The sequence below is a fragment of the Tympanuchus pallidicinctus genome, unplaced genomic scaffold (assembly GCF_026119805.1).
Source record: "Tympanuchus pallidicinctus isolate F22 unplaced genomic scaffold, pur_lepc_1.0 scaffold20, whole genome shotgun sequence".
Lineage (NCBI taxonomy): Eukaryota > Metazoa > Chordata > Aves > Galliformes > Phasianidae > Tympanuchus > Tympanuchus pallidicinctus.
In genome coordinates, this window is record NW_026294722.1 from 10,141,282 (window position 1) to 10,163,341 (window position 22,060).

The 22,060-nt window shown below is 59.3% G+C and overlaps 1 protein-coding gene across 1 annotated transcript; it reads right to left on the reverse strand.

The window, feature by feature from the left end:
* Positions 1-650: 650 nt before the first annotated feature.
* SOGA1 (suppressor of glucose, autophagy associated 1) lies at positions 651-21,537 on the reverse strand. Its single transcript, XM_052684224.1, has 16 exons — positions 21,365-21,537; positions 20,835-21,297; positions 15,032-15,256; positions 14,026-14,184; positions 11,827-11,889; positions 8,762-9,973; positions 7,666-7,785; positions 7,361-7,486; positions 6,831-7,061; positions 6,639-6,746; positions 6,310-6,477; positions 5,376-5,627; positions 5,223-5,294; positions 4,773-4,843; positions 3,081-4,530; positions 651-2,991 (listed from the first exon to the last, which is right to left on the reverse strand). Exons 1-16 carry the CDS (start codon positions 21,535-21,537, stop codon positions 2,842-2,844), a joined length of 5,043 nt encoding a protein of 1,680 aa, XP_052540184.1. The 3' UTR covers positions 651-2,841.
* Between the last annotated feature and the right edge of the window lie 523 nt (positions 21,538-22,060).

Sequence of the window (22,060 nt, forward strand, 5' to 3'; positions counted from 1 at the left end):
ATGGAAGTGCAGAAGAAGAGAGGTGGACTGTGAAGGGCAGTGGAACATGGGAAGCAGAAAAGAGATATTGGATGATGTAGGAGCAGAATAAAGGGGTGTGGGATATAATGGCCAATGGAAGAGCACATGGAAGTGGAAAGGTATGTGGCTGAGGATAAAGGAGAATAAGAAGAAAGGATGGGACATGTTGGGGGAATGAGGAGCAGGGACAGAAGGGATGGAATACAAAAGATAGCGAAGAAGCAAAAGGAGGGGTGTGACACAGGAGGTGGTGGAGCTCAGGGAAGGGAAGTTTCATGTACAGCCCCTGGGGGGGCTGGGATCTGCATGTGATGAGGGCAGGAAGCTGGGGCAGTGACATGGGGTCTGTATGCAGGTTGGAGTGAGCAGCTAGGCAGGATGGGGCAGGGAGGCATGAGAAACGCCAGCAAGACGAGAACATGGAGCTAAGAGGTGTCTGTGTGGGGTGAGAGTCCATGAGGGACAGGGGAGTGATGGCAGGGAGCCGTGCGACACAGCCACAGTCAGCACTTGGAGATGGGGAGCAGATGGGACGCCAGGTGTGGACAGCTGGTGGGGATACTGGGGACAGGACCTCCCACCCCATGCTGCCCCCCGCAGCCTGGGAAAGCAGCACCGAGGGTGCGGGAGAGGGTTTGCAGGGCCTTTATTCATCACACGACAAGCAGGCACAGCACAGGGCGGGCAGGTGCTGTCATCAGGGCAGAGCGAGCCCTTCATGTGACCTTGGGGCAGGGACAGGGACTGCGGAGAGGACGGGGGCAGATGCTGCAGGGGCTGAGGCCAAACCTGGCACCTCCACAGCACATTAATTATCCCCATCTCCCCAGGCTTGGCCAAAGCAGCTCCTGCCTCTCTGCGATGCTGCCTTCACAAAGCCCCTGCCGTCCCCTGTCCCTGTTCCCATCCTCGTGGGTAACACCCAGCACCGCTATTTACAGAGTAAGACAGAACTGACTAATATTACAAATAATTAAAAGGCAGTTGTAAAAATGAGAAAGAAAAAAAAAACAACAAACAAACACATTCCAAAAGTATAGTCTTTAAAAACAAAACAAAGCCTAGTTTTCAAGGAAAATGCTAAAAACCACCCCGAAAGGATCTATGTACAGCAGGAGAATGCCGGCAGCAGTGCCGGGGACGTGAGGGCAGCAGGCAGGGACGCTGCCTGGCCTTGGCTGCTGGTGCTGGGGGCAGTGCCTGCCCCACGGCTGGGTGACAAGGACCTCGTGGGGCCGGCCAGGTGCCCTCGGAGTGAAAGGCCATCGGTGCTGGGCCGTCTGGCCCTGGCTGATGCTGGTGTGTCCGGAGACACAGGCAGTGAGCAGCCATCGCGGAGATGCTGATGGAGGCTGCGACGTGGCAGTGATGCGGCCGTCCCGCTGCGGGCAGTGTGAGGCTGGACGGGAGGGGGCAGCAGCTGCGGCAGCAAGAGCGGTTTCTGAGTGTGGCTGCGAGATGACAGCAGCGCACGGAGCCCCTGGAGCGATGTACACAACATGAGAACAACGCCCACAGGCTCTGGAGCAGCGCAGAGAGCCCCAAGGGGAACGCACAGAGCCCCCAGAGCACCGTTCACAGCCCCTGAGCAAAGCAGAGGCCTCTGGAGCTGTGTACAGAACCCCCAAAATAGTGTACATAGCCCCTGAAGCAATGCACAGACCCCCAGGGCATTGCATACGGCCCCGGAGCCATGTGCGGAGCCCTTGGGACCATGCACAGAGTCCCTGGAGCAATGTACAGAGCCTCAGAACAATGCACAGAGCCCTTGGGGCAAATGCACACAGGCTTAGAACAATGCACAGAGGCTCTGGAGCAATGCCCAGAGCCCCCCAAGCAATGCCCGCAGCTCCAGCAGGCACAGGCACCTGCAGGCAGTTCCATCTGTGCAAATCTCTGCCCAGCCCCTGGCACGCAGCTCAAAAATAGGTCAAGCAGCCACCTCAGAAACTGCCCTTCTCACCCAGCACAAACACTGCTGGGATGCTGTTCTCCTCCCTCCCTGGATAAGGCTTTTCCCCATGGTGATGACCCAACCTCCGGGCGGTGGAGGCTGCGAGCCACAATGCAGCCTCCCAGCCCACAATCTCTTAATCCAATTGGTACATCTCCAATTTAGCTCATTTCAGTACGTTTGGTTTTGTTGTTTTTTTTTTTAAATGCACTTGGTTTTACATTGCAGGCTGTTCGGAATTGGGTAGAGCCAAAAGCGGATGGAGAAATTAAAAAGAGGGAGGGATATGTAAATTCAGCACTTGGAAGAACAAATAACTACAAGCGGCCTTGGGAAGGGAGGCGGGGGCTCAGCAGGGCTTAGGCTGCAGGGAGGGGGGTCCCACACACGTGCATTCAGCACCCATCCCATGAGCCGGATGGGAACGCCTCCACGCACCGCCCAGCCCGGGGACCCCCCGCCTCCCTCCAGCATGCGGCTGATGCAACCACCCTGCAAGCAGAGCTGGCAGGGATGCACCCAGCATTGGCCACGGGGCGGATCCATCCATCAAATCCAACCCCTGTCGCGCTTCACCCCTCCCTGGACCAGCAGCATCACAGCCACCGCCTCGCATGGCAGCTGTCCCCTTCACGGGGCCACCGCAGGGACCCCGTGCTTCCCGTCGTGTCTGTGCCACGGCCACCCTGGCGGGATGCCCCACTGCTGCCGGCAGCCTCCGCCGCCCTTCGCCATCTGCCTCTTAAGCATCCCCACGAGTGAGGGGATGGTTAGGAGACAGATGCATCCCCGAGAGGGGCCCCGTGGGCGTTCTTGGGGAAGGAGAGTGGGAAGCAGGCCAGGCTGCACGCCCCATCTCGCTGTCCTCACTCACTCAGTGGCCCGGGCTTCTCCTCTGCCCTGGGCATGTCTATGGGGTGCAGCCTGCACTTGGAGGGCGAGTGGCGGGCGGCGGAGCGGGACGGCCGGGCAAAGCAGGAGGTGAGGGACTGTGAGCTGCAGTCGCATGCCATGTCCTGCAAAGAAAGATTGAAGGGCAGTTAGAGAGGGTTGAAGCCATCCCCACCACATGGCTTGGCACATAGGAGCCCCTCCACCTCATTACCTCGCTGGCCATGGCTGAGATGAAGTCAGGGTCCCGGGGGAATGCTTCTTTGCTCCCTTGGCCAAGGGACATCAGCTTGGGGTCCTCACAGCTGCTTTGCTTGAGGACTTTTTTGCTCAGGATGCGGGAGGTGTTCTCAGTGGGGTGATAGGAGGCCAGGCTGGGATGCTCGGTCTTCTTGGAGCCCTCCTCCCCACCACCAGCATCTTTCTTCTCTGGGGGGGCTGTGGGGCTCTGCGCCCGCCCACAAACATTCCTGAAGAACTCCTGCACCAGGCCGTACTTGGGGGCCTCAGCTTTGGCCCTGCCGCCCTCAGGGCAGCCCGGCTTCCAGATGGACTCGGTGCTGCCCGCATGCTCCACCACACTGAAGAGGCTGGACAGGCCATCGTTGATGTTGCTGAGGACGGGGCTGTCACGAGTGGTGGTGGAGCGGGCCCAGGCGGAGCCGTTCTGCTTGCCCTGGTGCAGGTTCCAAAGGCTCCTGTCCTTGGAGGCATCCAGCTTGGAGGAAGATCTCCGCTGCAGCTTTGGCGAGCCGTACTTGGGTGAGCAGCAGGGCCGCTCGATCCTGGCGTGCACCTTGTCCAGGGAGGTGGAGATCTGCTTGCCGCGCACTGAGACGAGCGAGGAGCTGCGCGGGGACCAGCTCTTGCCATGCAAGCTGCCGCGCGGCAGGTCTGTCTGCAGGCCCACGCTCACTGTCTGTGTGGTCTGTGTCCCCACGTGGGCCAGCCCCACGGTCTGGCTCGAGGTGCTCTTCACTTTCCTCTCCAGTGAGCTGGAGCGGATGGCCTGGCGCACACAGTTGGTGATCTCCTTCATGTCGTCACTCATGTTACCGGAGATCTCCAGGTCGTGCAGCGAGGGAGGGAAGCGGGGCACTGGTGGCACACTGCTCTCCCCGGTGCTGCCATCGAGCAGCTCTCGCTGCTGCTTGGAGAAGTTGCACAGCCACTGGCTGTATGTGCTTTCTGTCCTGGCCGACTCCTCAGGCTCCTTGGGCTTGGCCATGGTGAACAAGAAGCCGGGCTCGATCATGATCTTCCCCTCCTTGTTGTGCACCACAGCTGCCTCCAGGCGCCGCACCACAGGAGGGCTGTAGTAGATGCGGATCCCTGTCTTGTCAGGTGCTGTGTAGCTCCTCTGCATCTGTTTCTGAGCTGGGTCATGGCCCGTGAGGCTGCTGGCCCGTGAGTAGTCCCAGGAGGAGATGCCCAGCTTCTCCTTGGCCAGGCTGTCGGAGGCGGGTTGCTCGATATTCACATAGGTACAGTTAGGGGGAGGAAGGCCGGTGCTATCCCGGATCCCGTTGGGCAGCAGCTGGGAGGCTGCAGATGACTTTTTGCCTCGGGAATGGTCACCCAGCCCAGGCACAGTCTTTCCAGGGAGGTAGGGAGAACAGTCGAGCAAGCTTTCAAACTCTGACATGGAGGAAACGGACTTGGTCCTGTGGGAGAAGAGAGGACAGGGTTCAGCATTCATCCATCCAGGCAGAGGTACAGGCTGATGATGTGGGATGCTGGAGGCATCACCCCAGTGAGACCATGCTGGGCACCCAGCCCTGCTCACTGCCTCCGGGAAGTCAATCCTGGACCACAGCAGTGTCCAGATGGAGCTGGAGGTCAGTCCAGCTGTGGGAGCCACTGATACCCTCCACATCTTCGAGATGATGGCCACCACCATGCTCACCTTTTTAAGTTGGTTCCCTTGGCATCTTCTTCAGAGATTGTCTCTTTGTCTGTGATTTTTTCATTCAGAGCCTAGGAGGACACAGAAGCATGCTCTGGTGGAGTCAGGCACAGGACCACGGCACACAGGTGTGTTGAGCAGGGACTGCACCCTGCTCCTTTCCAGCAGCACCTCCCCAACACAACCAGGTCCTGCACCTCACTCCCAAAGCTCCACAGGGCTCACCCTGCCCACAACTATTCTCTTAACAACTTTCTGAAGCCCCTGGAGATTGGCACAGCAAGATGGCCATGCTCTCTGCTGTCTCCATCTACTTAATTCCCCCTTGCAAATGATTGAGACCGCTGTTCAGGAAATGCTGTTGTGGGGTACACCCAACCTCCACCTAATTTTTAGCACAGACCTGAGCCAAACAGGAAGCCACAACACATGTAGCCCTCTCTCACCTACCTCTTTCCAGTTGCTGCCATGCTTCTCCATTTCGGAGTGTTTCAAAGCCCACGGGTTGGCTCCTTTCTGCAACTGGAGAACACATCCGTCACCCAACACGTGCACAACGAGCAGGGGCAGATGCTGGATGACACATGCATGGGGACACCATACCTGGTTGAGTTTGTTCTGCAGATCCTTCGCTTGCTGCTCTGCCTGCTGCTGCTCTTCCTTGAAGCGGGCCAGCAGCTCCACTTTCTCCTGTTTCCAGTTCTTTTCGCTGATCTGCAGCTGCTTGGTCAGGTCCATGACGGCGCTGTAGGATTCAGCCAGGAGATGCTGATGCTCCTCACGCTCCCTCTTCAGTGCCACCTTCCAGTCTGGTAACGTCCGCTCCGTGATGCCTTTGCCTGCTTTTGCCTCCAGCTGCAGGGACACAGTGTTGGCAGCCACGTGCCAGATGGTCACCCAATGGGATGGGGGCTGAATGTCCCCACCGAAATCCTGACAACCCTGAGAGGGTGACATCCCTGTGGGGCTGGCTGAGAGCACCCCAGGGATGCTGCTGGTGGTGGCCAGGATGGCGTCTGAAGGAGGGGTACTGTCACCACAGAAGCTCTGCTCACTTCTAGGGAGGAGAGAGGGGAGCTGGGGACTAAAGATGGAGACTACAGAGAAACACAGCCCAAGAAATGCTGGCATCACTCTCATGAGCAGATGCACAGCCACAGGCTGCTGCCAGAACGGCATAAGGGAGCTGCAAACTGTCATCACCAGGAGCTCAGGGCAGACTGGGGCTGGGGTCTGATGGGACAGGAAAGGAGGGCTTTGGTGCTTTTGCAGCCTGGGGTAATGAGCACTGTGCATGACCAGAGCACGCTGAGTCCTGCTACCACCCTACCCACCCTGAACAAGCCCATCAGAGGAATAAAGTGCATCCTCTGCTACCACTGCAATTTTCCTGCCAGCCCCGTTGCTATAGAAACTCGCCTGCTAGAGTGGCTGCTCATTGTGATTCCTGCCGTGCCATGCTTCCTCCCAGCAGCCAAGCTCTGGCTGACAGTCGGGCAGCCCCCAAGCCCTACGTCCCCCCACCCCAGGCTCCCACCTGGGCGATGTGGCACTTGAGCTCGGCGCGCTCCATCTCCCAGGCAGCCTTGGCCTTGGTAAACTGCTGCTGCAGCTCGCCTGCACCACGCCGCTCCTCCCGCAGCTCTGTGCACAGCTCCTTCAGGGTGACCTTCATGTCTGCCAGTGTCTTGATGCACTCGTTGGGCTGTCGGGGACCAGAGGTGAGCAAGGGGTGCCACTTCGGTGCCCCAGCTCTGCATGCTGCCACCCCCACGTTACAGGTGTGAGATGCCAGCAGGATACAGGACCCCCCCCTACTGCCAGCAGTGACACTCAGTGGGGAATGATTCTGCTCACTACTCTCACCGTGTTGGGAGTCCAGGCGTCCCCAGAGCAGGTCCTGTTGTCTGCCTGCTGCTGTGGTGTGAGCTCCTCCTCTTCCAGCAGCATGTACAGCTCCTTCATGCTGTTCACCTGCAGGAGATGTGGGCAGGTTGCTGAGGACCCCGGCCAGGGACTGAGGACAGCTGAGTGTCCTATTTCCCCTGCCCACAGTACCTCCAGGAAGTCATCGCCCTCGCTGTGCACTATCTTGCCTTGGCGCCAGCACTTGAGGAACCACTTGAGCTTCATGAAGAGCAGAAGGAAGCTTTGCCTGAACTGCTGTGACTCCTGCACCAGCAGGTTCTTCTCCTGGCTCCAGAACTTTTGCTCCAGCCGCCTCTGCAGGTTGAGGCTCTGCAGTTCAAACTCACGCCGCAGCAGGGCTTTCTGGTGGTCCTCTTTTAGCTGTGGAGTGATGTGCTGAGCCATTAGCATCCATACAGGCTGCTGTGCCTCCTCCCAGCACCAGATCCCAAATTTCATGACTGACTGCCCAGGGGGAGCTACAGCATCCTTGGGACAGTGGGGTCATAAAAGCAACAGGGGGAAGTCCTGCATGGCTCTACACCCACGTGCAAAGATGGGCAGGCTCAGCCCCCTCGTTTCTTGAGGACTGTTTTAGTGTCCTCAAGCAGATCCCCAGCCTGGGGATGGCCCAGCTGTGCTCACGGGGATCCTATCTGCCAGGGCCAGCACCTGCTCACCTGGCAGATCTTCTGTGAGAAGTTGTCCACCTCGTCCTTCCGCAACTGCCTCTCCTGCGAGAGCTGCTCCTGCAGCCCCCGCAGGCTCTCATTGGCCTCCGACAGCACCAGCTGCAGCTCCTTCATCTGCAAGGGTACGGAGAGGGTGGTGGGTGCCCACCGGGCAGGGCTCAGCATCTCTACATAGCTCCTGACCCCGCATCACTCCCACTGGGGCACCGAGCTCCTCCTGGGGCATCTCCAACCCTCCAGCCCCACTGAGGGGACACAGCTCCTGGTCCGCTCTGGGACAGGTGGCTTCGTACCTCGGTGGCATAGGAGTCGTTCTCGTCAGGTCGGCAGGTTTTGTAGCTCCGGGAATGTGCGGGGTCCGTGTCCTTGGTGTGGGTGATGCGGTAAGGGTCGGCATCCCTAAAATCAGGCTGCTGCATGCGTGGGCAAGTTAATGAGAACAAACCAAAAGAGCGGGAAGAAAAGAAAGCCAGAAAACAAAACAATGGGTTTCCGAAACAGTAAAGAACTACAAGACAACAAAAAGGATGATGAGGAGAAGGAACTTCATCACCATGGCGGGAGACAATGCGGAAACCAAAAGGAAACACAGGATGAGACACGTGGCCTGGATTGTTTGGGAAAAGGAAGGGAAAAAAAGAGAGAAAGAGGGAAAAAATGTGCAAACACCAGTTACGGTGCCATGCAGTGACCAGGGGGGACCGGGACCTGGGGCTGGTGGGACTGCAGTCCAGCAGCATGCAGAAAAATAGGACTCTGAACAAGTGAGTGTGCTCCAGAAAAGGGCTTGTGCCCGTGATAGGACCTATGTCCCCAGTCACGTCCCCATCCCTGGCTGTCCTGGAGAGGAGGGCACGGGATGCTCGCTGTGGATATACTCCCCATCAGACCCAAATTTGCCTGGCCATCTCTGCTTTGTATATTACCCTGCCTGGGAATTATCTCAGTGCATGCCATGAGGCTTTTCCCAAGCTGGCTGCCTGCAATTCAGGGGGCTTTTGGGATGCTGCCCATCCCAACAAGCACAGAGCATCAGTGGAGGGGACACTTGACTCTGCAGGGAGCTTGGTGGCAGTGGAGGGGAGCAGCTGGGCCACCAGCTGTGCCTGGGCAACTGCACTGGGGTGGGACAGCACTGCAGCCATGCAGACTCCTGCCACCACCTCCTGCTGCACACACTCTGTTGGAGCAGAGTCCTATCTTGTCCCAGGTGCCACGGCATGCAGCGAGGTGAGCATTAGTTTGGGGATTGCTCTGGAGAGGCACGAGGAGGGGTATGTTACGGGTCGGGGTTTGTTCTGTTAAAGCAGGAAGAAAAAGGCAAAAAAGTGGCAAATAAAGCAACGAGTGCTGCGGGGCGGCCATGGGGCGTGGGAAGGAGCCCCGTACCTGCAAGTCAGAGCCATGCTCCTTCTGCAGCCCCTCTTTGGTGGCCTCGTGGCTGCTGGAGAAGGGGAAGGAGCCGGAGTGCTCCTTGAGGCTGCTGGAGAGGAGGTCCACCTTCCGCATGAAGCAGCCCAGATCTTGCTGCAGCACACCCAGCCTCATGAGGAGCACATTCATCAGCTTGGCGTCGCTGGGGCTCTCGCTGCTGTTGTCCAGGGCCTCAGCCAGCAGCCCCCCCACGCACTCGTTGTCCAGGCACACCTTCAAGCTGGAGGTGAAGCCATTGGCATCCGAAATCAAGATGTCGATGGCTTTGCTGACAAGCGCTGCTTGGTCTCGGATGCCCAGCAGGGTCTCCAAGTCCTTGGCCTTAAGCAGCTTGGTGTTGGAACTGCCGTCCAGCACCCGGTCCTGCACCTCAGCCTCACTGCCACGCTCATCCCTCCAGCCAGCAGTGGGCACGCACTGCGCTGAGTCGCCGGCCTCAGCGTCGGTCTCCAGCATGGGCCGGGTGGTCTGGCAGGAGGCCAGGTCACAGCGCTGCAGGTTGGAGAGGAGAACCCGGTTCTCGTACTGCAGCTTCTTCACCTTGCCGCTCAGCTCACTGATCTGCACCTTAGCCGTGGCCAGCTCTTCCTGCGAGGGCTCGCTGACCACTGAGCAGCTGTCCTCTGACAGCGTCACATCCAGCTCGTGGTCCGACTTGTATTTGTTGAGCTCGTTCAGCAGGAGCTTGTTCTGGTCCTCCAGCTCCAGCAGTGAGCGGCGCAGCAGGTCGGCCTCCTCCTCCACAAACTGCAGGTGCCGTCGCAGCTCTGCCACCGTGTCCCCCGCGTCCCCGCAGGCCGAGGTGCAGGCCAGGAACCGCAGATCCTGCCCTGGTAGTTCCCTGTCCCCCTGGCCCTTCATGTCGTCCATCTCAGCCCGCAGGCCGCGGTTCTCCACCTCCAGCTCCACAATCCTGCGGCTGAGGATGTTGGCTTCTTCTTCCACCAGCTTGAGGTGGACCTTGAGCTCAGCCTCACGTGAGTGGGGTGAGTCGGCAAGCTCCTCCACGGACAGAGAGCTGTCGAGGTCCCCGTAGAGGGACCTGTACTTCAGAAGCTCCTCCTTCATGCCATCGTTCTCCTTGGCCAGCTTGGTCAGCTTCTTGCACATCAGGGCCGACTCCTCCTTAGCAAAGTGCAGCTGGCACTTCAGGTCCGCGCTGTCCTCCTGGGGACAGGGAGGGGACAGGTGTTAGGGTCACAGGCTGAGAGATGGTGGCTCTGAGGGACACAGAGCACAGACACCAAGCTGGGGATGCTGGCCCTGACACCACCCAAGATGGGGAGGAAAGCTGTCAGATGCCACGGGAGAAAATCCCAGCCAACAGGCTCCCTTTCCCTCTGCTTTGTGGTGGCAGAGCAGCCACCTTACAGGGACACAGTGACAGCCGCAGCTCCAGGACAGGAGCAGCTAAAATGCGTTTGTTTTTTTCTCAAGGGCTGGAAGCCTCCCATGGTCCCACCCCTCGTCCAGCCCCTTTCCTCTCAGCCACCCGTCCCCACCACCACTCTCATAGCCCCAGCCAAGCCCCTGGCCCTGCCCAGGCTCCTTTGCTCTGAGAGACCATTTCTCAGCCACGGAAAGGTCTCTGGACAGAGGACCAGGATTTCCTGACTTCCAGCTCGTGACTTCCTGTCCAGTGTGGTCACTCCGGCGCAGTGACCGCCTAGGGGGGACCCACCAGCATCACCCACCAAGTGGAACCCACCTCCAGCTCCCCTGGCCCCCAGCACCCCAATGTCTCCCCAGTATGGCAGAGGTGCCCACAAAGCTCCAGGAGCCACAGAATATTGTGGTGCCTCCATCCCAGCAGGACTGCCACAGGTCTGGGGTGCTGCTTAATTCCCCAAAATAGCCACGGGGACAAGCAGGGGGGGGGCAGCGTCATGAGGCCGCTATCCCAGCCAGGCAGACATGACCTCAGTTCCTGTTTTTCCAGGAAAAAAAAGCTGCAGCCAGGCACTTCCCCCCAGCCAGAGCAACCAGCAGCACCTCAACTGCTCCTTGTGCTGGGGACAGAGGGGACAGAGCTCATTTTAAGTTTGTCTTGCCCCAACAACTCCATTTCTCCTAGTGCTCAGCACTGTCAGGCAGGAAAGGAGCACAAGAAGCTACCAATGAGTCACAGATGGCTTTGCCTGGAGGCACCCAGTCATGCTGCACAGGAAGCACACAGGGACTGGGGGACGCTGCCAGCCCATTGGCACCCAAGGAAGCTGAGGCTGGCTTTGAACCTCCAGCACTGAGCCACAGTTGCGCCCCTCTTCTGGTGCTGCCCTTCTGCCTCATGTCCCTAAATTGAGGGCTCTGAGAGGATGACAGCACGGGAAGCAGGAAAGCGGGGGGGTGTTTTCCTGCATTTTGTCCCCATGTGGAGTGGGATGTGACAGCAGTGGCACAGTGACCCCGAAAATCCTGGGGTCACCATGATGAGATGCTTACAGCTTTATGGGGCTCTCTCCCTGCCCAGGCTTTAGGGGAGCAGTTCTACTCCCCAGAATAGATCCTGTCGTTGCCTGCCTTTGGAAGCGGATTTTTTGGGTGTTAAAACACTTGCATATCTATCACCACAATGGCAACTCTGCCCCTCTGAGCCCTGGTAACAGCATTAACGTCTCACAGCAGCTCAGTGCAACCGCAACTGACAGATAAAATCCCCCAGCTGCCAGCACAGCCCCTCCCCACACCCGCCCAGCAGCCTGCACAGGGCAGGGATGGTGACAGTGGCCTCAAGCTGCTGCCATGGGACCCCAGGCCCCTCAGGATCACTTGGCCACTGGCACAGGCAACAATGACACATGGAAGGGGCTAAAGGCACCACCTGCCACTGGTACTCCATTGATAAAGGAGACAAGGAACCCCTGAGGACAATGAGGAAAGCTCAGCACATCAATTCCTGCCTTGAGCAGGGGCTGGGGAAGCTCTCAGATGAGCTCTGAGAGGAGGAGATGGCTCTGCCTTGCTCAGGATTTCCTTCTGTGCTGGATGCAGTGGCCATCAACTGGCACCACAGCCCGTACCTGCACCGATGGCTTCTTCTCAGTCTTCCCAATGGAGCGAGACCCCCTTTTCTTCAGGGAATTCTGCAGAGAGAAGAGGAAGATGTCACCCATAGCCAAAGCGTGGCACCCTGCTGCAGACGGACAGAGCAACCAGGACTTCCAGCCTGGGGACACCACAGCCAGGGCACTGCTGACTGCTCCAGTAGCTTGGGAAGGGGCCAGAGCACTGGTGGGATGAGCCCCTGGTGCTGGGGGATCCAGGGTGCCTGACATCATGTCATGAGATTTGGCCAGAGATGTCCCTTGAGGGCACGAGGGCAAGTGGAGAGGCTGAGTCATGGGCCGGATGGAGTGGGGAATCCCAGGCTGGGATGGCTTCGGGGCATCCTGGCTTAGAAGCAGGAGCTGGAGCTCCTCCATGTCTCTCCCTGCCCACACGCAGCAGCAGGCACATCCCAGCTGCCTTTCTCCCATCCGATCAGGGATGCGACTGCAAATGGGGACCTGGGATCAGCCACGAGCTGTCACACACTGCTAGAGACAGTGGCATGTGGGCAGAATGGGACACCAAGATTCCCAAGCCTAAATCCCCCAGCAATTATCCTCCTGCCGCTCTGACCACCCCAGCACAAAAAGTGCTTGGCAGTGACTCCTAGTTCATCAATGGAGCAATGCTGGCCCTTTCTCCAGGGTCCCTGGGCACACAGGCTAACAATGACAGATGACACATGGGGAGCCCCATACAGGAAAAAAGAAGAAAACAAGTTGACCTGTTCCCAGTCATTGCATTGCCCTGTTGTGCCCTGGTGGGTGATGCAATGAGGCTCACAAGGCTGGGGCTGCCCCAGGCACGTTCCCATGCTGGCGCTGAGGCCCCAGCAGCCAAAGAAAGCAGCTGTGAAATGTAAGCTGCTGCCTGTGCCAAGGTGCAGGGCTCCAGCTTTCCTATTAAGGCTAAGACCAGTGCTGGAGCTGCTCGAACCCCACCCGGGGGCTGGCTGTGCCACGTCGGCATTGCTCGCCCCGGCTGTGCTAGGGACAGGCATGCCCTTACCCCACAGCACAGTGGTTAGGGGACACTGCGGTCCCTGCGCCCAGGATAGAGCTGGGGGGTGGTGGTTCAGCCCAGGGGACGCACTGCCCATCCCACAGCAGCCCAGCCACGGGAAAACCTCTTGCAAGTGAGAAATAAGCGGCCCCTAGGGGCAAGCCCAGCCCTGCCCAGCCTGCTGCTGTTTGCATGCTGCTAACAAGCTCTGCCACTGCTTCACATCCTACAGCAGTAGGGAGGAGGCAGCTGAGACTCACCCTGTTAACTCGCTTTCCTAATTAGCGTTCTGGAATAAGTGAGTAACCCCAGCGCCTGGGGAAATGCCCTTTTCAAGAGCGGATGCAAACCCATGGTGCCTGCTGCAGAACCCAGCAGGAACTGCAGAAACACAACGCTCTGTCCCCGCAGGGCTCATCTATGGTCACAGCCAGGGTTGTGCCCATTAGCATCCCACCAGCACAGACCTGCCAGCCTCAGGGAACTCAAAACAACCTCAAGCACACAGAAGCCTGTCCTGTGCCAGCCAGCAGCAACCCACTGAGGCTGCAGAAGGGGCACCTCCCATTCTATTCTCACAACCCACTTTCCCCACCCCCGTTCCTACACAGGCAGGGAGGGCAGCTGGGCTGGGCGATGGCACCACATCCTCTCTGGCACACTGCCTGCAGCTCCTCGGGGACCCATCACATCCCGGGCAGTAGGGAAGTGGGTTATGAGTGCTGTGATGGATTACATGCCTGTGCTGTCACTACGATGCCTTTCCTGTCACCAAGAAAGGATGCCCCCTCACTGCATGGGGACCAGCAGCATTCCTGGCCAGGAGCTTGTCCCAGACTAACGGCCCTGGAGTCCTGCTTAAGTGCACATGTGGATTTCCAGGACACACACAAAGGAATCCCGTGTGCCAGCCATGCCCCACAGGCAAGCCTGAGCAGTGTGAAGCTGTCCCCACTCCCAAGCAGTCAGGGCACAGCCAGCCCTGGGCGTGGTGCTGCCCGCACACCCCAACATCACTCCACACAGAGCAGCACCGCTCGGGTTTCACGAGCATCTGCAGCACGGTTTGGGTTTCAGTGATATGAATGCTCACGGCACCAGGCCAGGACACCTGCTAGGGGCTGAGCCTTGGGGTCACCCCCTCCACGTGCCCCCTGTGTTCCCCTCACCTCTCTGAGCTTGTCCATCTCATTCTGTACCACCTGCTTAGCCAGCTCTGTCTCGATCAGTCTCTGGCGCAGGTCCTCGTTCTCCTCTTCCAGCCTGATCCTTTTCTTCTCCACCGCCTCCAGCTCGTTGTGGAGCCGCACGGAGACATCCTTGGCCACCTGGGGACACAGAGTGGCTGTCATTGGGCTGGGTAGAGCATGCTGGGACCACAGCACAGGGGCAAGACCTCATGGGCACCTACCAGACCCAGACAATATCCATGGATATCGCCATAGGACTCTTTGGAGCAGACACTATGCCAGGTAATATCCTGTCCCCTGGCCACGTGTCTCTTTTATTACCACCATTACTCCTCCCCCTACCTCTATTGGTCAAACCCTGCTTTCCCCAAGCACAATGCGGTGCTGTGGGATAGATGCCTGTCAGCTTTTTGTGCTCCACTGTGCTGGAAAGCAGCTGCTGCATGGCTGGGAGGGGAGAGGAGCAGCCCCTCGGGAAAGGAAAGGCGAGCTGCTGCATCGGGTTACGGAAAAATCGCACAAGAGCCCCCAGAGCTGAGCGAGTCCCCGCTGCAGCCTCTGTGGGGGGCATTGCTCAGGGTCAGCACAGTGCTTGGTTTCAGGCTCCTCTGTCACCTCTCTCCAAAATCTGAGCTGCTGATTGAGCTGCTCCCCTGCAGTGGAGATATCCCCTGCTGCCACCACTCCTTCTGGCAGCAGCACAAGTGATCAGCAAACACAACTCAGCTCATCACTGGCTGGGGCAAGAAATACAAGACCATCTCACAGCCAACACCTCGTCCCTGTTCCAGCCTGGGACCTCGCAAAGTTCCCATAGTGGCCAAGAGGAGAAGCAGCTCCCAGGTCCCCAGCTACAGAGTGGAAAGCAACTCACAGTTGCTACAGCGTCCCAGCAACTCACTTCCTATCTCACCCCAAGCTGCTTTGGGACAGATCCCACCCCACCTTCTGGGCACTGCCCCCGAGGGCACCCCCCGAGCATCACCTTGACGTCCTGCTCCAGGCTGTGGATGAGCTCGCCATCCACCTGGCCGGTCTGTGCCACACGCAGGCTGCGCCGTTCGGCCTTGCGCAGGCGGTACTGCAGGATGCGGCACGTCTTGCTGGCTTGGTCCAGCTGCTGCCGCAGCTCCTGCAGCTGGTAGACGTCCTCCTCCATGTAGACGTCCCTCATTTCCAGCATCTCGGCGCGCAGCTCCTCAATCTCATCCTGCAGGGAGAGGCGTGTTGGAGAGGTCAGAGCCCACAGACTGCAGCAGTCCCACGTGCCCATGGCGTGCACCCCACAGATGGCTGCTAACAACTGGGGGTTTCCTCCTTTGCTCTCATGGCACAGACATCATTATGCTGCTCTGCACATGGTGCGATGCCTATGGAGGTAGAGGATAACACTGGGCCACATGCACCCCATGCACACCAGATCAGGGGGAAACTGGTATCATGTGCAGCATGTCTACCTTCAGCACAGGGATAACAGCACTGAGGGAGCAGACAGAAGCACCCAAAGTGGATCATAAAATAACAGAATTCCTGAGTTAGAAAGGGATCATCGAGTCCTACCCCTGGCTCCACACAGCATCACTCAAACCCTATGGCTGAGAGCGCTGCTCTCGGCTCCCTGTGAGGAGCTGCAGCCACCATGAGGCCTCCCCTCAGCCTGCTCTGCTCCGTGCCCAGCAAACACAGCAACCTCAGCCACCCTTCTCACACACTGAAGCCCTCACACCCTTCCCCAGCTCTGCAGCCCTCCTCTGGATGCTCTCTCACAGCTTTATGCCCTTCTTATGTTGTGGCACTCAGAGCACAGCAGGACAACCCCTTCCCTCGCCTGGCCAGCAGCACTGGGCCTGATGCACCCCAGGGGACGGCTGGCCCTTCTGGCTGCCAGGGCACACTGTGACTCGTGGACAACTTGCCGCAACCTCCAGGCCCCCTGTGGGATGAGGATGTGGATGTGAAATCCCACTTGAGCCCCACAGAGCAGTGTGCTGGGGGAAGGGGCATTCTGTAGGGTTCAGCCCGGTGAGCTGAACACCACGCGTGTCGGTGCCAGCACCTCTCATATAAATAAACCAAAATAAAAGAGGAAGATGGGGGAGGGAAAGGATTCGCCGTGGGAGCAGCCCAGGCAGCAGTTGCAGAGAGAGAAATGTAGGTCGCCTTGGAAAAGATGTGTCAGGAGGAAGGAGGCAGGCATGGAGCAAAGAGGCAACGCAGGGACACGAGAGTGGCTGCCAGCGCTGGGCCCTGCGGCTGCCCCACTGTTTGCCACCAGGCAGCCACTGCCACAGAAGGGAGCACAGAGCTGGGCTGGCAGCGCACACAGCGCCTGGAGCTGCCCCAAATTTGGGTGGCAGCCACTCTGCCCAGCTCCAGCACAAAGCTCCAGCTGCATTTTCCCTTTCTACCCCCCCCCCCAACTCCGAAAAACAAAGCCTGAGGGCGGCAGCTGCGAGGATCAGCCACAGTCGCTCACTGTTGGCTTTTGCAGTGAGATGGCAAATCGGGGACGTCACCGAGACAATCCCTGATTATCCCCGAGCTGCCGGCACCACGGCGGCCGCGTGGCTCTGTGTCAGGGTTCTGGAGTAAGCAAGAACCAGGAGGTGACCCTCGGACGGAGCAGGGTGCTCTGGGAACTGCCAGGACTGCCCCACTGAGGGCATCGCTACAGACACATCCCATGGTTCTAAAACCCCCAGGCACAAAGCACAAGGATGAACAGCACCAGAAGACATTGCTGTGAAGGCTATAATGCTCCCCAGGGTGACATCCCTACTGGAAACCCCACACTGACCTAGGGAAACGAAAAAAGCTCCGAAAGCCATGCTGGTCTGGGAGCTGCTGGGGTGGGTTTGGAATGAAGGTGAGAGCTTTCATGGAAAAAATGCTTTGCACAATGCAGGTGGCTTGCGATGGGGCAGCAAAAAACAGCCACCTGCAAATAGGGTGAGCAGATCCTGCATGGCAATGTGAGCACTTGAAATAAAAACACCACCCTGATGCTTCACAAAGGGCCTGAGAAAGGTTGAAATCAGCCTGGGTCAGGTGGCTCAGGAAAGCTTCACCACCAAAGCTGTTCGAATGGTGGCCTGAACAGGACTGCGAGGCAGCTGAGGTGCTGCATGGGACACTCCCTGCAGGACACCCTGTGGTGCTAAGCCTAGGTAATGGGATTAGGATCGGAGAGCAGGAAGATGCCAGCAGGCCGGGGGCAGCTCAGGGCAGCTGTGCTGACACCCTCTGTGGGCAGAACAGCCCACCCTGACCACCCTGCTGCACCTCTGTGGAAGTGCTGTGCATCTTTGCAAAATGCAACCAGAAAATGCAAACTGAGGCAAGGGTAGAACCAGAGCAGATTAAATGCTTGAGAAATAGCCAGGATTGAGGACTGGCACTGCAAAAGCACTGTATGTGGTGCTGAATACGGCATGCCATGGAGGTGAGGAGGATGCCAGGAGACATGATGGGGTGTGCAGAAGTCAATGCCTGGCTTGTATTTTCAGGAGTCAAACATTGCCTGTGGAGGAGCACAAGATAAACACCAACCCGTGAGCCTCAGAGCGACCGCATCTTTCCAGTGACAACCCCAAAAGGCAGCACAGTGGGAGCCCCATCTCCTACAGGCAGAAAGCAGAGCAGGATGCAAAGCTGGATGATGCAAATGACAGCACTGCTGGCTGCTGTGCTGCTGGCAGTGCCTGCCCCACCAGAGTTGGCAGCGTTTGGCTCTGGGGCGCAGCCAAGCAGCAAGCATTGAGCCCTGGGGACAGTCCTGCGCACACACTGAGCCCCAGCACAGGATGAACAGAGCAAGGAGGGATGTGGGCAGAGGGTTGCTATACATTCCCATCTCTGTGCAGAGTTGGAGCAGCAGGAGAGTCCACAGAGAGCCAGGACCAGCACCCTGCAGCTGCACTGATGTTACAGGACATGCACAGCGGCTCTCAATGAACTCTGAGCCCTCATTGGACAGAGAAGACAATTATGCTATAATTCTCTAGGGAAAAAAATAGGGACCCCCCCCAGCAAGAGGGTCCTGGCACACACCCCAGTCTACCACGTGATGCAAGGTTGGTAAGGGGCACCCTGTGTGACGCCTCACGAGGGTTTCTTCAAGCTCTCCGAGGGCACAGCAGCCACCCTTCTCATTGTGCCTCACAGCAAGACAAATCCCAGAGCTTCCCAACTTTGCACCTGCCCCCATAAATTACCCTGCACACAGCTGGGGGCTCACTGCTGGCTGGGCAGTGGTGATGGGCCAGGCGCTGCCAAGCCCTTTGTGGGGCTGGGAATGATGAGGCCCTGGGGCTCATTCCAGCACTGGTGGTGTTTTGCTGAAAGACTCTGTCAAATTGTTTTTTTCCCCTCTAAGCCTGGGGAAATCACTGCTGCAGGGAGCAGCAGGAGAGGCATGCTGAAATATATACGTGCATTGGGTTAGTGCAGCCAAGAAAGGAGCAGTACGAGCTGACAGCTTGCCCTGCCCAGGTGCAGCACTGCAGTGGCACCATGCACGGCCACGCTGACAGCACCCAGTCCATCCCAAAATCCCCAAAATGGGAATTTTATCCAGCTCTTTCCAAGGGATATTTCACCTGTAGCTGTTCCAGTTAGCACTAGGATGTGCCGCTTCTGACAGGTCAGATAGATTGGTGCCAGAGGGGAGGGGACCCTCTGCAGCATCCCTGCATGTTGCATCACAGGCCAGCCTAATCATCTGGCTTAGGGTCGGCCTTTTTAAGCTCGGAAGTCCCAAATCCATGAGCATGCACACACTGACAGCTCCTCATATTCTACTGCAGCCCATCCCCCTTTTCTGCTCCTTGCTGGTTACAGTCTGCTTGACAGCTTCTACTTTTTTGGGGAGCACCACAAGTGAGCATAGCTGCAGTTATTGGCCAGCACAAGCCAGGAGAAAAGAATTGATCCTGACCCACCAGCATGGAGGATGTGGGATGCTCAAAGCACTTTCAGGAAGACCTCACATCTCACCGCTGCTTCCCCACCTCCCCAGGATTGCAAGGGGAACATGGGACACATGGAAGGGGGTGCAGAGGGCAGCACTGCCACACACAGTGGGATTGGGGACACCAATGTCCCTACAGACCTTCTGGACACCGCTCCATGCCAGGGCTGCTCCTTGCAGCAAAACACCCCGAGCCCTGCAGCCTGCCGTGACGATCACATGAAGATGGAGGAAGCAATTGCACAGCCAGCCGGCGCAGCAGCGTTTTCACACGCATTCTTGGAAACCGGAGGGGCCTCATCTGTATTTTTCCAGCTCCCCGTAAATCAAAGCCCTTAAGCTCTTGCTGCTAATTCTGGCAGGAGTTCGGACACCAGCTGCAAGCTGGGGCTTTGCTAATGGACAAAGGGCTCGGCCAAGCATCTCCAGGGTGTTGCACCCAGTTCTCACCTCACCACAGCAACCCCCACATGTTCCCAAGCTCTGCCACTGCGAGGCAGACCTGGCGAGTTCCCACCTGCCACTCTGAAGGGATGCCACCAAACATAACATCGACACTTGGCCCCTCTCAAGATGCTGCTGCAGCCTGTACGGTGGCATCAGTGTCTTACCCAATCGGCACCCTGAGGAAGAAGGGAGGATGCAAAATGCCTGCAGCCCACCGGGTCACAGCATCTATCCCCCTTCTGTCCCCAAGACCCATGTCCCCAAACTTGCCCTGGCATCACTGTGTGCCCATCAGCCAGCTGCAGGCCTGGAAAAAGGCCCCGGGGAGTCTGGGGCCCTTGTGGAGAGCAAGCACAGGGACTGGTGGAGGGAAATGAGCTGGAAAATCTCCCCCTGGGGACTTGCCAGTGTCAGGAGGCAGAGAGGACAGTGGCAGCATCCCACTCTGTGCTGCACCATGCCATGCCATGTGCTAGGCTGTGCTGGGTTTCTTCATGCTGAGCTGAGCTTGGCCCTTTCCAGGCCATCCCATGGCATGACAGGCTGTGCCAAGCCAAGCTGGGCTTAGTACTGGCTCTGCTGTCCAGCTGAGCCATGCCATGCCGTGCTCAGTGATGCTGGGCTGAGCCGTGCTGGGTTGTACTGTGAGCCCTGTGCTTGCCTGTGCCATATCTAGCCATGCTCAGGGATGCTGGACCATGCTGTGCAGGGACACTGAGCCATGCCCAGAACTGCTGAACTGCACCATGCCAGGGATGCTGTGCCTTTCCCAGGAATGCCCAGAGATTCCGAGCTACACTTTGCCCAAGGATGTTACGTGATGCTGCGCCAAGGCCATGCTGTGGTGCCCATGAGATACCTAGAGATACTGGGTCCTGCTAAGGGATGCCCAAGGATGCCCAGAGGTGCTAAGACACACTATGACTAGGGGATGTCATGGGATGCCCAAGGATGCTGTGCCCTGCCCAAGGATGCCCAGGTACTCTGTGCCCAGAAATGCCATGCCCAGGGAGCAAGTACAACGAGCACAGAAATGCTGCGTTACATGCAAAGATGCCCAGAGATGCTGAACTATGCTACGTACAAGGATGCTGTGGGATGCCCAGAGACCCTGTCCCCTACTCAGGGGTGACATGTCATGAGATATGCCCAGGGATGATATGCCATGCCCAGCAACGCCACGTCCAGAGATACTGAGCTGTGCTCTGCCTGGGATGCCGTGTCCTGCCCAGGGATGCCATGCCATGCCCAGGGATGCTGCACTCTGCCTAGGGCTGCCGCTTTGCGTTGCACCCAGGGATGCTGTGGGATGCCGTGCCCTGCCCAGGGATGCCCAGGGACGCCGCACCCGGTGATGCCGCACCGTGCCCACCTTGAGATAGTCGTTCTCGGAGCGCAGGTCCTCCAGCTCGCGGAGCAGCCCGTCGGTGCCGGCGTCCAGCAGCTCCTCGGTGAGATCGGAGAAGGCGAGCGAGGTGCTGAGCTGCAGGCGGCTGCTGGCCATGGAGGCGGCCGAGGGCTCCTCGGGCAGCGGCGAGGCCTCCCCGGCCGAGGGCGGCGGCGGCGGGGCGCTGCCCGGGGATTCGCTGTCGCTGCCGCTGAGCTCCAGCGACATGAGCTTCGCCTCCTCCGAGGCGCTGCAGTCCGACACCTCGGAGCTGCTGTCCGTCAGGCCGCACCCCTGCCCCGGTCCCGGTCCCGGCCCCGGTCCCGGTCGCAGCGCCCCGGCCGCCGGCTCCGCCCCGCGGCACCGCCCCTTCGCCCTCGCCGCTCCGCGGCCCGCCGCCCCCCCCCCTGCCGCCGCCCCGGGCCGCCGCCGCCGCCGCCCGCTGCCGCTTCTCGGGGCGCGGTTCCTTGCCGCCTCCCGCCCGCCGCGGGTGCCCGGAGCCGCCGCCCGCCGACAGCCTCGAGGCCGCCGCCGAGTGCGCGGAGCCGCCGCGCCGGCTCCTGGCCAGCGACCAGCCCGGCACCTCCTTGGGCCGCGCCGGTGACGGCGCCCGCTGCAGCTTCTTCTTCTCCGGGAGCGGAGGCGGCGGCGGCCCGGGCGAGCACGGCTCCGCCGAAGCGGCCTCCATGTCCCCGCTGCGCTGCGCTGCGCTCGGCCCCGGCTGCGGCTGCGGCTGCCGCCCGGCTCCGCCCGCCCCGCACTGCCGGGCGGGGACGCGCGCGGGCGGCGAACAAAAGGCGGCGGAGGGGGGAGCGGGGGGGGGCTCGGCCGATGCTGGCGGCAACAGCGACCCCTCCGAGCGGCCGGGCGGCCTCGGCATCGCCGCGGGTGAACGTGCGGGAGCCCTGGGGAAGGTCCCCATCGATGCGAGCGGTCCCTCCCGGGGCATCTTCAGCTGCACGCATCCTCGAGGCGTCCCCATAAGGTCCCCACCTCCCCCGCATCTCTGTGAGCGAGGTCCCAACATGTATCCCCGTAAGGATGTGGGTCTCCCCTGGGTGAGAGCCCCCCCGGGGCATCGCTGGGGGTGGGGAGCAGGCTAAAAGGCCCATAGGAGTCCCCCCCAAGGCATCCTCGGGAGCGCAGGTCCCCTGGGAGTCCCTCTAAGTGCGAGTCCCCCGGGGCAGCCTCAGTAGTACTCGTCTCAGGGG

Coding starts and splice junctions, on each gene's coding strand:
- SOGA1 (XM_052684224.1), bottom strand. CDS start 21,537: ATGGAGGCCGCTTCGGCGGAGCCGTGCTCGCCCGGGCCGCCGCCGCCT. Junction 14,185..15,031: donor GCCTGGAGCAGGACGTCAAG/GTGATGCTCGGG, acceptor CTGTGTCCCCAG/GTGGCCAAGGATGTCTCCGT. Junction 7,062..7,360: donor TCTCACAGAAGATCTGCCAG/GTGAGCAGGTGC, acceptor ATCACTCCACAG/CTAAAAGAGGACCACCAGAA.